Raw genomic sequence first — 13292 nt, 5'->3', positions numbered from 1 at the left:
CTAAACCTATCCTTTGTACATATTTGGTATCTGCCAAAGAAGCCAGACCCTGAAGTCTTGGCCGCTGCCAGGCCTAACCCCGGCACCCTGTGTCTGCACTAACTGGCCTGCTATAAGGGCATCTTTGTTCTAATGTCACACGGAAGCACGGCTGTCAGGAGCCTCAGGATCATCTCTCCTATATTCTCTTTGAACAGATAAGAAATCTATGGCTGGGAATGGCAAGTGACTTGCCCAAGGTCATACAACTAGTAAGTGCCAGAGCCAGGCCTTAAACCTGGATTTTCTATGAGCACTGGGTGTTGTATGCAAGCAATGAATCATGGGAATCAACTCCCGAAGCCAAGAATACACTATAAACACTGTCTGTTAGCTAACTTGACAATAAATTGTATTAAAAAAAATACAAAATGGATTTTTCTGATGCTAAATACCCTTTATACTTCATCAAGCTGGCCAGGAGTGTCTCCCCTGCCTACGGTCACTTAGTCCCACTAGAGTTTTGAGATGCCAGTCCAGCAGCCTGAGAGAAGTGAGGAGGATTGGAACCACCCCTGGGTGTCTTCCCTGGGGGCACTGGTGCCTGGCTCCTTGCTTCAGAAGTGGCTCCAAGGGGCTGGGTGGGAAGCAGGAGGCCATTAGGACCCAGAAGCTCGTGGAGCATCTTGCTCTGCCGGCTGCCTCTCACTGCTCACTGCAGTGGTTCAGGCTTCAGCAGCCTTGGAGAAGCATCAGCTGAGAGGAGCTATCACATGGGAGCCGGGAGCTGCTCAGCAAAGGTAGGAGTTGCCGACTAGGCCAGGAATGGGGGCCGGTCCAATGGCCTGATGGTGAGTGCTGAGGTACTCTGCAGGAGGGTAGCTCTGTGTCCCAGGGACCAGCCCACCCAGCCCACCCTACCTTATAGTGGGCAGTTTTGTCAAGGGATGGGCTCCCAGGTATCTCAAAGGCAGTATTGGGGTGTGGGCATGTCTGAAGCCTAGAGATGGGGGTTGATCTCCTGCCAGCGGGAGTACCCACATCCCACGGGCAGACAGGGTTCCCCATCTGTCTTGCTCCATGTCATAGAGATGGGTACCCCACATCCTTGGAGTGGGTCCCTTGATATCTACGCTCATGGGCAACTCTGTGTCCTGGGCGTGGGCAACTCTGCTGGGGAGAGATGTGGTAGCCCCCTGGAAATCTCCCCTGGCTTACGAGGGGGCATGCTCTTGTCTGAAGAAAGGCTGGGCTCGGGTTCTTGAGGTGGAAGCTCTGTATTTGGGAAACAGGTGCATGCGAATCCCAACGACACCTCTGTGGCCTTGGGCTCGGCACTTATGCACATCTTGCATCCTGAAACAAGGATATTTGTAACTTGACCATGCCCTTGCTGGGAGACCAGACTTTAGCCCCTGTGGTGGCAAAGCCTGCCAGGTACTGAGAGGTGCTGGAGGTGAGGGAGGGCTTGCTGGAAGGAAGCAGTGGGAAGACGAGAGCATGTGAGAAGGCATGATGATGTGAGCTAGGGGTGGAGTGAGGCTCTCTGGGCTTCCCCTCTGACACCGTCATGCACAACCTTCTCATCCCCAACGCCCCCCCCCCCCCCCATCAGTGAGAAGGGTGCTGGGGAGCAGGAATGTTGGTCCATCTGTTAGGAGGTAAATTGGAATCCTGGTATTTAGGAGTCAGTGTGGAGATACCGGCAAGGCCGAGGGGGCTATGGAAACGAGAAACGTCCAATACCTTCTTGCCTAGGGCTCCATCATGGCTGTACAGACTCCCCTCCATCTCCACGTGGATACCATGTCTGCTTCCCTCAGTCTGGGACCCTGGGTGCACCTTGCTGGCAGACTCTTGATGTCCATGCAAACACGGGAGGCCTATCCTTCAGCTCCCAAGGCCTCAGAGCCACATCTTCTGGGCCCCACTCCCAGGTGGAAGGGACGAAGAAGTCACGGCCTGGAGAGTAAGGGGCAAGGACACCTCCCCTAGCGTTGCTCTCTGCATTTTTTCCTGTCAGACTGTCTTGTGAGAAGCTGATGTCTCCACTTTTGAGCCCTCTCTTCACCTTCTCTGTAGACCCTGAGCCTATGTGGCCATTTTAATTGTGAAACGAGCTTTCTGTTATCCCTGGGGAAAGGCATCTCTCTAGGCAGTTGTCCAAAGTTAGGGCTGCCCCAAGTCCAGGAGCCCAGGTTACCCTTTCCAAAGCAGAGTCCTCTGGCTGACACATAGTTGATCTACTGAGTGTACTTGGGAGTACGTACTCAGGGGCAGGGATTTAACAGATAAGTTTGAGTTTGATATAATTGACAAAGTTATATTGAGTACTTATTGCATGCATTAGTGCAAGGTTGGTGGTAATGCCAAAACCCAAGGGTGGTTGTAAGGCTGTAACTATGGAGAGGGAATGGGGCCTGTCTGCCTTACATGGTCCACTTCATTACGGTCAGAGAAATGATGTGTTGTTTTTTTTTTAAGTTTATTTATTTTGAGAGAGAGAGAGAGGGAGGGAGGGAGAGAATCCCAAGCAGGCTCTGCACCATCAGTGCAGAGCCTGATGCAGGGCTCGAAATTACAAACCACGAGATCATGCCCTGAGCCGAAGTCACGACTGAGCCACCCAGATGCCCCACGATGGGTTTTTTAATTGAGCAACCACAAGGCCCTTTATAGCCCAGGAACTCACAGAGTCATTAAGTGTTGTCAGATATGGGAATCTTGGCGGTCGTCCAGTTCAACCTTCCCATTTTACAGATGAAGAAACTGTGATCCATGGAACTTGTGACTTGTCTACAGACAGACCATCAGACTTGGCATGTCCATAGTTTGCCTCTAATTTGCATACCTTCACACATTATACTGAGAGACTGTAAGAATAGGATATGGAAATGAAAATAATTTATAATTGCATTATTATTTCAATTATATGCAAACTTAATATGGATAACGAGACACATAAAACATTTGATCTGCACTTTGATCAGAAACGAGGGACGCTGAAACCCCAGACTTCGTCCTCTCCCAATTTCCTTCAGTTGCCTTCTCTGCTTTATGCTCCCCTATTTCCATGATAACAGTGACCTAGCCTCTCTCACCCCTGTGCCCCTCTTAGACACCTACTCCTCCCTCCTTACTCTGGATTCTGCTAACAGTCCAGGACCAGGAGGACTCTGGGCCAGGGATGTGCTCCAGTGATCAGAGACCTGGGACCTGGGGAGTGCGAGGTTGGGAGCATTTCCTCTCCCATCTGCAGGGGCACAGTGGCCTTGAGAAGCTAATGAGTGGGTGAGGAAGGGCAGCTGTCAAGTGACTTACCCCTTCTGGCTTGGGGGGCAGTGGAGGCTGGATGAGCTGACATCCCAGCTTCCTTCCAGCTGGGACATTTTGTTTTCACTGTTCCTTTTCAACACTCCCCAAATGGCAACTCTGTGTCTGGGGGGATGGTGATGTCACAGGACACTAAAGCAAGGTCCTTCCCCCTTTCAGGTGATCTCTTCCAAATGGGAGCCCCAGAACACTGACAGACATTTTTAGAGATGGTTCAAGTTCAACGACTATTCATCGAATGCCTACTGCGTTCCAGCCGCCGTGGGGGGCACCGTCTGGTGGGTAGAGTACTGGCCCTGGAGCCCGAGTGCTTGGGCTGCGGGTACACATGCAGACCTTGCCACTTTTGGTAAGTTATTTCCCCTCTCTAGGCCTGTTTCATCAATTGCAAAATGGGGATAAGAATAGCATCTACCTCATAGGTTGTGTGAGGATTAAAATGAGTTTATTTACGTACAGTGCTTTAGAACAGGGTTTGGCATGTGGAAAGCACCACGTAAATGTTATGCTTATTGGTAGTATTGTTATGAAGTCTCACCGGACCCTCCAAACACAGTTGTGAAGTAGATATTATTCTCTTCATTTTACAGATGTCTTTGTGAGGAAACTGAAGTTCACAAGAGTCACAGAGTTAGCAATTCCCAGACCTGAAACTGGAAACCAGATCCTGTGTCCCTTCTACTCCCCAACAGCTCCTGCCATTTGGAGAGTCAAGAGATCGGGAAATTTACATAAGCAACTTTAAAACTGGGGCACTATCCTGGAGCTCAGCGGGACCCCGGGAGAGGGAGAAAGAGGATTTAGAATCTCTGGATAACAATCCCTGAGAGGGGAGAAGGGTATGGAGAACAGAGGAAAGGAAAAGAAACAAGGAGCCCGAGACCACTCAGAAGGTGGAGTGTTGAGTGAGTGAGGCTCCAGCATCTCTCACATCTCCTGCTTCTTTGATGTCACCAAAGTGGACCAGAGCCACCATCTTCCAGAAAGGAGAGATGAGCTTCTGAGCCCTCCGTTCTCTATTCACAGTCTGACCTGGGAGGCTGGCGGTAAGAGCCTGTCCAGGAGGCTCCAGCAGGAGGCGCCCTCCCCCCCTATCCCCACACACCAAATTGGGAAGCCTGGGCCTGGGCTGGCCATCCCAGGGTCACTGGACTAGGATGGGGGATGGGCCTGTGACGGGAGGTGCCCTGGGTGTCCTCTTCCGGCCCCATGGAGTCCTCTCCCATCCCCCAGTCATCAGGGAACTCTTCCACTCTGGGGAGGGTCCCTCAAACACCAGGTCCCTCTACTGCCAGTGGGGTCCCAGAGGTGGGGCTGCGGGACGTGGCCTCAGAATCTGTGGCCCTCTTCTTCATGCTCCTGCTGGACTTGATCGCTGTGGCTGGCAACGCCGCTGTGATGGCTGTTATCGCCAAGACACCTGCCCTCCGAAAATTCGTCTTCGTCTTCCACCTGTGCCTGGTGGACCTGTTGGCCGCCCTGACCCTCATGCCCCTGGCCATGCTCTCCAGCTCTGCCCTCTTTGACCATGACCTCTTTGGGGAGGTCGCCTGCCGCCTCTACTTGTTCCTGAGCATATGCTTCGTTAGCCTGGCCATTCTCTCGGTGTCGGCCATCAACGTGGAGCGCTACTATTACGTTGTCCACCCCATGCGCTACGAGGTGCGCATGACGCTGGGGCTGGTGGCCTCTGTGCTGGTGGGTGTGTGGGTGAAAGCCTTGGCCATGGCTTCTGTGCCAGTGTTGGGAAGGGTCTCCCGGGAGGAGGGAGCGCCCAGCACCCCCCCAGGCTGCTCACTCCAATGGAGCCACAGTGCCTACTGCCAGCTTTTCGTGGTGGTCTTTGCTGCCCTTTACTTTTTGTTGCCTCTGCTCCTTATCCTTGTGGTTTACTGCAGCATGTTCCGAGTAGCTCGAGTGGCTGCCATGCAGCACGGACCGCTGCCCACGTGGATGGAGACGCCCCGGCAACGCTCCGAGTCTCTCAGCAGCCGCTCCACCATGGTCACCAGCTCGGGGGCTCCCCAGACCACTCCGCACCGGACGTTCGGGGGAGGGAAGGCTGCGGTGGTCCTCCTAGCTGTGGGGGGACAGTTTCTGCTCTGTTGGTTGCCCTACTTTTCTTTCCACCTCTACGTGGCCCTGAGTGCTCAGCCCATTTCGACCGGGCAGGTGGAGAACGTGGTGACCTGGATCGGCTACTTCTGCTTCACTTCCAACCCTTTCTTCTATGGATGTCTCAACCGGCAGATCCGGGGCGAGCTCAGCAAGCAGTTTGTCTGCTTCTTCAAGCCGGCTCCGGAGGAGGAGCTGAGGCTACCTAGCCGGGAGGGCTCCATTGAGGAGAACTTCCTGCAGTTCCTTCAGGGTACTGGTTGTCCTTCCGAGTCCTGGGTTTCCCGACCCGTACCCAGCCCCAAGCAGGAGCCACCTGCCGTTGACTTTCGAATTCCAGGCCAGATAGCTGAGGAGACCTCGGAGTTCCTGGAGCAACAACTCACCAGCGACATCATCATGTCGGACAGCTACCTCCGGCCCGCCCCCTCACCTCGACTGGAATCCTGATGGGCTTCTGGACACTTGGAGGGAGATGGGGCTGGGGCCATTGACGACTGAAGGAACATCTTGTGGGATCACCTTTTCCCAGCTAGCAGGGGCTGGGGCTGGGGTCTCTGCACACAGCTTTTGCTTAGCGTTTTCTGGGTCAGGAACAATGCCAACAGGATGAATGTGTGGCAAAAGCCTTGGACATGGCTCTGATCCTTGACTACTGGGGGAGGGAACCTGGTGAGATGGTAATGAGAATAAACGGTCACCAAGGTGAGATAATGCCTTTCAACCAGTGAACTTTCCATGCCTCAGGAAGCAGGGAAACTCTCTAAGCGTAGGAGTTGGAGGGTATAGAGCAGCAGGCCAGGTTTGGAGTTAAACTGGGGATCCTTTAGGATATTTCATTTTTCAGTGCAATTGTCCAGGGCAGTAACTCCACTCAGGCAAGGTAAGAAAATGATCTTTGTCTTCTCCTTTCCTTGCTAGGTTTAAGAAGAACGAAATAAAGTACAGCCAAATGTTTCCATTTGAGTTAATGGCTCTTTTTCTAGTTTTAGACCTGAGGGCCAGCTGGATTTATTCCTTTCCTGAGTTTGGCCAGAAGCAAGGGGGAAATAGCAGCCAGGGTACAGAGAGTAGAAGGCAGGAAAGCTGACTGTAGCTCTCTCCCACCCTCGAGGAAGAGCCCTTCTGTTCTATTCTTCTGTCGCTCTACTTCACATGGGAGATCAAACTTGGGGCTTGATCTCAGCAAAGGCAAGGATATGACAGGATGGCTCTTTCTCCTCATTTTTTTAGAATGAAGAAGTGGAAAGATTGGGAGTTGGATGGCTGAAGGTGGGGGTTAGCATTTGAATGGCTAAGATGGTTGGATACAGAGAGGCCAGATAATCACCTTGACCAATAAAACTGTAAATCTTTTTTTTTTTTCCCTTTCTAGGATTGGCCTCCCTGATCTCTCTCCTCATGGCAGTGACCCACCTCCAGCCCCCTGGACAATCGGGTACAAGAGACTAAGGTTGGGAATGGGAAGGGTGGGGTTTCCATGGTCCATTAAATGCCTCCCTTCTCCCATTCATCGCTCTCAAAATTAGCTTCAGTGACAAAAGACTTAAATCTCTCTCCTACCCGAAGCCCTGGGTTGGAGAGAGGGCACAAGAGTTGGGGTCAGCTGTTTACTGATTGAGACTATAGGAACTTGTTGGTTGGTATTGGTGGTGGTATTTTCAAGCAGGGGGAATAGTTGAAAATTGGACAGGACACTCATCTGGGACTACCTGTCCATCCACTTCCCTCTGTTGAATCAAATAACACTAAAGGATTGAGGCAGGACCAGAGGGTGGTTTGATCTGTATTTGAACAAATTCCTGACTCATTGAACATTAAAGGGTAAGATGGGCTGGTGGGAGTGGGCCCTTTGAATGGCCAATAAATAATTTTTATTATAAAAAGTTATACTGATATCAACATTTCCTATTTTAGTCCAATTCAGTACATAATAGTTGAATACCCAGTATTCTCTGGGACCCACACAGAGTCACTGCCTTTGAGGAGTTCATAGTCTAATTTGATCAGGCACCTTGTATTTTTACAGAGCATTTATATCTGGTAAAACACTAAAGAATGTTGGAGAAATATATTAAAGAACACATTGCAGTTCAGTCCACTGCAGCAAGATACTTACATGGAAACTTCCTGTGGGCTGTGGAAAGTGTGAAGGTTGTAAATGAAACCCTAGTTGAGGAAAATAATTTACTTACTGAGACTGAGCAAATCTCCCTTTAGATCTAGGAAAATTTACAGGTTTCTGTCTCCCTACCACCAGACTTACTCTAGTCTAGGACCCATTACACTGAGGAAATCCCTTAGATAGTATATATACCAAGGAGAATCTTTTGTGACTGAAAAACAAGTTCTCCTCGCTTTCCTCCCTTTTAAGATAAACCTGTTAAGGGAGGAACTTCATTCCTAGATAACAGGAAAAAACCTCTTCAAACATCATTGATCAGCTAGTAGGCCCTAAGCATTGCCAGCAGGTGGCAGTGTGAGTCCAATGGAAACAGGAAAGGTGTGTGTTGGGGACGGGGGCTGTGGGGAGAGGGAATGGGGAGAGGGGAGGACATTAAACATTGCCTGGCAGCCATTTTGTTAATTTATTTTTCCTTTTCCTTTGACTTTGCCCTCCAACCCTTCCTTCAAATATATCAAAAAAATTTTAAGTGCAAGGATATCTCTAATTCAGGCTGAAATCTCCTGACACTGTGATCTCACTGGCATTTATTACAGAATTTGACACATGCTGGTTCATTTGCCATTTATTTTTCCCTGCTTGAGTGGATCATGAAGGAAACAAAAATTTCTCTTCTATTATGCTGAGAATTCTCCCAACAATTTCTGCCATGACCACCTTCCAGTTGTTTTCTAGTCACCAGGATCGCTTGGTAAAGTTGGCTATTTAATCCTTGACTGTGCAAGCTGTTCCTGGACCAAATTTGACTTCTCTAGTCAGCTCAAGAATCAACAGGTTGAGACAACTTTCCTGTCACTTTTCCTGGACCCCAGTGGTGTTGGGGTAACCCTCAAGCCTAGATGAAAATCTTGTGTCATCAGGGCTCCCCAAGTAACATCTTATAGTGGCATGGTAGAAAAGGGGTGAGTTTGGAGGCAGACATCTACTTACTCACTGTGTGACCTTGGGAAAGATGCTTAATTTCTCTGAGCCTATTTATTCATCTGTAAAATGGGGGTAACATTACCTACCTCACAGGGTTGTTGTGAGGATTAAAAGAGATGACCATGTGGAAGCACCTAGCCATACCTGGCAAATAGGTACTCAATAAATATTGGTTTTTCTTCCCTTTCCTCTTGCCCTATTCCCCCATAAGTATTGATTATGAGAAAGCCATCCCTTTTATTCTAACAGTCATTTGGGAATGAGTAGGAGGCTTTTTAAACTTTGAAGAACCTGTATTACTGAATTATAGTGGATGAAGTTGTTTATTGTGGCTCTCAAGAAATCCCCCCAGTTAATGAATCATCAACACAGAGAGCTTTCTGGTGGGGCCTTATCTTCTGAGGTTTAAATTCTATTAAGGAAATAGTTTTTAATCCCAGGGGAAAGTTTGGGGGACTACGAGAGTTTTCCTCTCTAGAATGTATGATGAGAGTATTTGTGCAGCTATTTGGTAGTAAGGGTGATTTAGGACCACTTTCACGGTAGTACCCAGAATTCGGAGTGAAAGGGCTGAGTCTCCAGCTTTTGCAGTGGATTTATTTTCAGGTGATGAGAGAGCTGAGAAACAAATCTACTAGAACTTCCCTTTTTGTGTGATACTACAACGGGAAATTTTAGTAGGAGTTTCGCAGGATGCACTGGTTTGTTTCGGGGTGTGGGACTGAGGCTAACTGATTTTGGTAGAAGTCCGAAGCCCCTTAACGCAGGATCATCTATCGGCACTAAAACTGGCTCATATTGGAGAAAGGCGGCATGGAAATTTTTTGGAGGAACTACACGCTTACCTTTCAGGTAACAGAATATCTTGGCGATTTCAAGTGGCCTTTTGCCAACATAGTCACTTGGCAACTCGTAGCTAACGGCACAAGGACCAAGGTACATTTTGAGAGCAGGAAGCGGTGGGCCAAAGGAGGGCAGAAAGGGATCGCTAAGGTCCCAGGCATGGTCAGTCTTACAGACCTCAGATTTGAAGCGTGGCCGGGCCCCAGGCTCTGCAGTTTGTTCTCATCCCGTAGATCGGGCTGAGACAACCCTGGCAGAGAAAGTTTCCTACACTTGGGAAGGGGCTCCGGGTCTCCATAGCCAGAGATCAAAGGGGCTTTCCGACCAGTGAGAAATCCCCAGCAGAAATTCCGGCGCGGGCTGTGGCCTCTTAATTTGGGACCCTCCCCAACCTCCAATCCAAAGCCTGCTGTGTGACCTCAGGAGGGTGCCACGAACGGGAGAAGCCAGTCCCTGGTTTTCCTCCATTTATCCAAATAAGGCAGCCGAAAAGGAGAAGAGGCACTAAGGTCGAGCGGCGTAACAGAAGCTCGATCAGACCTGGCTACTCCGCGGAAACGCCGCTCTGCCTCACCGGCCCTCTCCCCGTACTTCCGCTTTTCGTTGCTCCTCCTCTACCCCAGCTGGACAGGTTTGAGCAGTAACCGTCGCGGGGCGTTTCCGGAAGTGTCGTAAACGCCGGATATCCGGTTCCTTCGGGCGCTCAGGGAGCTGACGGAGAGGGCCGCCGCCCAGCAGTAGACGCTGTCTCAGCGAGCCGAGTCGCAGTCTCCGCGGTGTGTGAGTGAGCCCGGGCTCTGTCCCCTCTCCCGCCGCCGCCATGGGCTGCACGTTGAGCGCCGAGGACAAGGCGGCGGTGGAGCGGAGCAAGATGATCGACCGCAACTTGCGGGAGGACGGGGAGAAAGCGGCCAAAGAAGTGAAGCTGCTGCTACTCGGTGAGGGGCTGAGGGCGGAGCTGGCAGGGTGCACGGGAGGGCCTAGGCACTCGGGAGCCCTGAGGAGGGTCGGGCCCAGTCGGCGGAAAGGACCCTGAAGGGATCTGGAGGCGTGACGGCCGTGGGGCGGGGTGTTCGTTGGTGGCTGAAGCTCTGGAGGGCGTGATGAGGGGAGGGGGTGGGGTTTGGAGTTGTAGGAATTAGGCTGGAGGGAGGGTGTGACTCCGTGCTGGAATTGCGTTTACTGAAGAGAGCTTGGGAGTGTGGGGCAGTAGGACATTGAGACCCATGTTAGGCGTATGGGAAAGGCTCATAAAGGAAGAGCTGGTATTAGGGAAGGTTTTTCAGAGGGTTAGAGTGTGTTCATAGCAAAGAAGACGGGGTAGAGTTTGTTGGGGTTGTAGAATGGCTTATGAGTTTGGAGCGTGGTGATAACTTTGACAGGATGTAGTTGGGATGCTTGAATGATTAATGTAAATAAAGGGGCAGGGACCGAGTGGTCACATAATGGCCCTGTCATTTATTAGCGAGTGGACATTTTGAACTGTTGGTAGGGTGAAGGAACCCTGGATTATCCTGGAACGTGAAGATGTGTGGTTGAGATAAAATTATAAGTTCTCAGATATAAAAGAGCTTGGGTACAGAGGCTGTCTATACTTTTCCACCTTTTTCTATCATTTTTACTCCCTTAAGGTTTTATAACTCTTTCCTTTGTTATTATAAAGGGGGGAGGTGGTGTGAGCTGAGGAAATTTAAGGACTGGCTTGTTTGAGGTTTGTGGCAAAAGATACAGCGGACAAAAGATTACATACTTGGGAGCTGCTGAATAGTTGCTAGGGGTGACTGCAGTGGGAATGGAGTTATCTTAGGATAAATTATGGAATTGGACACAGTATAAAAGCTGTGACAAACTTCTGGTGAACTTTTTAATCTTTTTTGGTTTCTTCAAACTAAAAATACTGGCTTCAGAAAACTACTGTTTATTTTACCCGACATTCATTTTGAGCAGTTTTTAGGTACAGTCAGATGCATTTTGCTCCGCACGATTAGTTTAAACATTTTGGAGACTGGCTTTTAGAGACTCAGTAAGTCATAGACCCTGGTATTAGCTTACTGATAAGTTAAGCCATGATTCCTTTACTATTAGTATTTTCTACAATTCTTTTAGAGAAGAGTAAGTAGGAGTATTGGTTTCTGTAAACAAAAGAACTTTTTAAAACAATTGGTTTTTGAGGAAAATGAGTCGCTTTAGGAGAATTGCCAGATTTTCAGGGTGTAAAGCTCCAGAGGGCAGAATGCACCACCATAACCCAAGGCATATTTTGTATTCCAGGATGTGCTGGGTGCCCATGCTAGTCTCTTGATGTTAATGTATCTAGTGGTTTGTCGATTGCAGACAACTGGGAACAGCTCTTTGGGTCTAGGGGGAAAGTTATGCATTGGAGCTTGAGCTTTTGGTTTCAATGTCTGACTTTTTAAAACATATGAATTCGAATTGTAGTTCTAGACTGCCACTCTCTATAGAACAGGTATCTTTTGTGGATGAGCATGGTCCATGGCATATAGTAGGTGCTCCTTAAATATTCGCTATTAACTAGCATGAACCAGCTAATGTTGGACATGGCTCTTTGGGGTTTTTTAGACACTTAATATAAACCATTATACCCAAGGCATTAATGTTGTCTGTATTGATTGATTGGTTATGAAATTAAAGGTGTATTTATAAGTTTTGATTTACATTGGCCATCAGAGATCCCCTTAGGACATTAGCCTAGTGTAATACAGTTGTAAACTGTGAGGCTTTCTTCCAAATGGCAGGATTTGGCAGGCAGAATTTAGGCAAGCAAATGTCTGGAAAAATCTTTGTTCAGAACTTTATAAATAGTGCATTTAATTAAAAACATTAAATACATGATGACTTAGGGACTTCAAAAGCAGGAAGTAAAAATCAAAGTACTAAAACATTTGCTTTTAATTTTTATCAATTTCATTGTTTTAAGTAAGATTTTTTTATATTCTTGAGCAAGTTAAATCAACAAATTCAAATAGGTTGCAGACACAGATGCTCTTGCTTGAAGCATATCATTATGAGCAGAAGTTAAAGTTTTCCCTTCTTTTCTGTAAGCAGAATGCACTCATCACAGTATGCAGATACCTTTTTTTTTCTTTTTCTGTAGAATACCTCTTTTGATGTAGTCATTTTTACTTCATCACTGTGAAACTGTCAAACTTAATCTAAGTTGAGATATATTTACTTACTTTTGTCTCTCCTGGCATGTAATATGTGTTCATTAAATATTACGGTATTTTCTATCTGGAGGAATGTAGTTTAGTATAGTGATTAACAACCAGGGCTATGAAGTCAAACTGTTTCAAATTCTAGTTCCCATTTACTAATTGTAAGGAAGTTACTTACTCAGTTTCTCTGCCTCTGTTTCCTCATCTGTAAGATGGAGAAAATAGAGCTACTTCATAGGACTGCTATGAGCATTAAATATGATGATAATGTGAAGTGAAACACAGCCTGGCACATAGGATTAGCTCAATGAATATTAGCTATTATTTATTAAAAAAAATTTTTTTAGAGGAGTGTGAGTGCGGAAGAGGGGCAGTGGGAGAGAGAGAGTCTCAAGAGAGCTCCATGCTCAGCCTGGAGCCCAACGTGGGACTGGATCCCTTAAACTGAGTTCATGACCTGAGCCGAAATCAAGAGTTAGACACTTAACCAACTGAGCCACCCAGGCACCCCTAGCTATTATTGTTATTATTAAATCAAAAAGAATGTTACAGATTATAGGTACTATAGAAATTCAAATTAAGAACCTGGTGTGGGCCAAATTAGTAATACTTCAATGGAAGAATTATACTTCAATGGAAGGAATACTTGAATGTTAAAATTTTTTTATTACCTTTGATTTGAATTTCCTTTAGGTGTGTTATTGGGAAGATCTTGATAATGCCAAATTAATCATAAT

The 13292-nt window shown here is 48.0% G+C and overlaps 2 protein-coding genes across 2 annotated transcripts in view; both read left to right on the top strand.

Moving 5' to 3' along the window:
• Positions 1-683: 683 nt before the first annotated feature.
• Positions 684-8723, top strand: GPR61 (G protein-coupled receptor 61). The gene is made up of 4 exons (XM_053891446.1): positions 684-779; positions 3472-3661; positions 3903-6132; positions 6803-8723. The coding sequence occupies exon 3, from the start codon at positions 4522-4524 to the stop codon at positions 5875-5877; it is 1356 nt and encodes a 451-aa protein (XP_053747421.1). The 5' UTR covers positions 684-779; positions 3472-3661; positions 3903-4521; the 3' UTR covers positions 5878-6132; positions 6803-8723.
• A 1333-nt stretch (positions 8724-10056) lies between these two features.
• GNAI3 (G protein subunit alpha i3) overlaps positions 10057-13292 on the top strand; it is a 38253-nt gene continuing 35017 nt past the window's right edge. Inside the window, exon 1 of the mRNA XM_019457761.2 lies at positions 10057-10317. Coding sequence (XP_019313306.1) covers positions 10200-10317 — 118 coding nt within the window. The 5' untranslated portion in view covers positions 10057-10199. The remainder of the gene's footprint in view (positions 10318-13292) is intronic.

The sequence above is a fragment of the Panthera pardus genome, unplaced genomic scaffold, assembly GCF_024362965.1.
Source record: "Panthera pardus isolate Hobbes unplaced genomic scaffold, ASM2436296v1 HiC_scaffold_11, whole genome shotgun sequence".
NCBI classification, from domain to species: Eukaryota; Metazoa; Chordata; class Mammalia; order Carnivora; family Felidae; genus Panthera; species Panthera pardus.
This window is presented reverse-complemented; position numbering and strand designations above follow the sequence as displayed.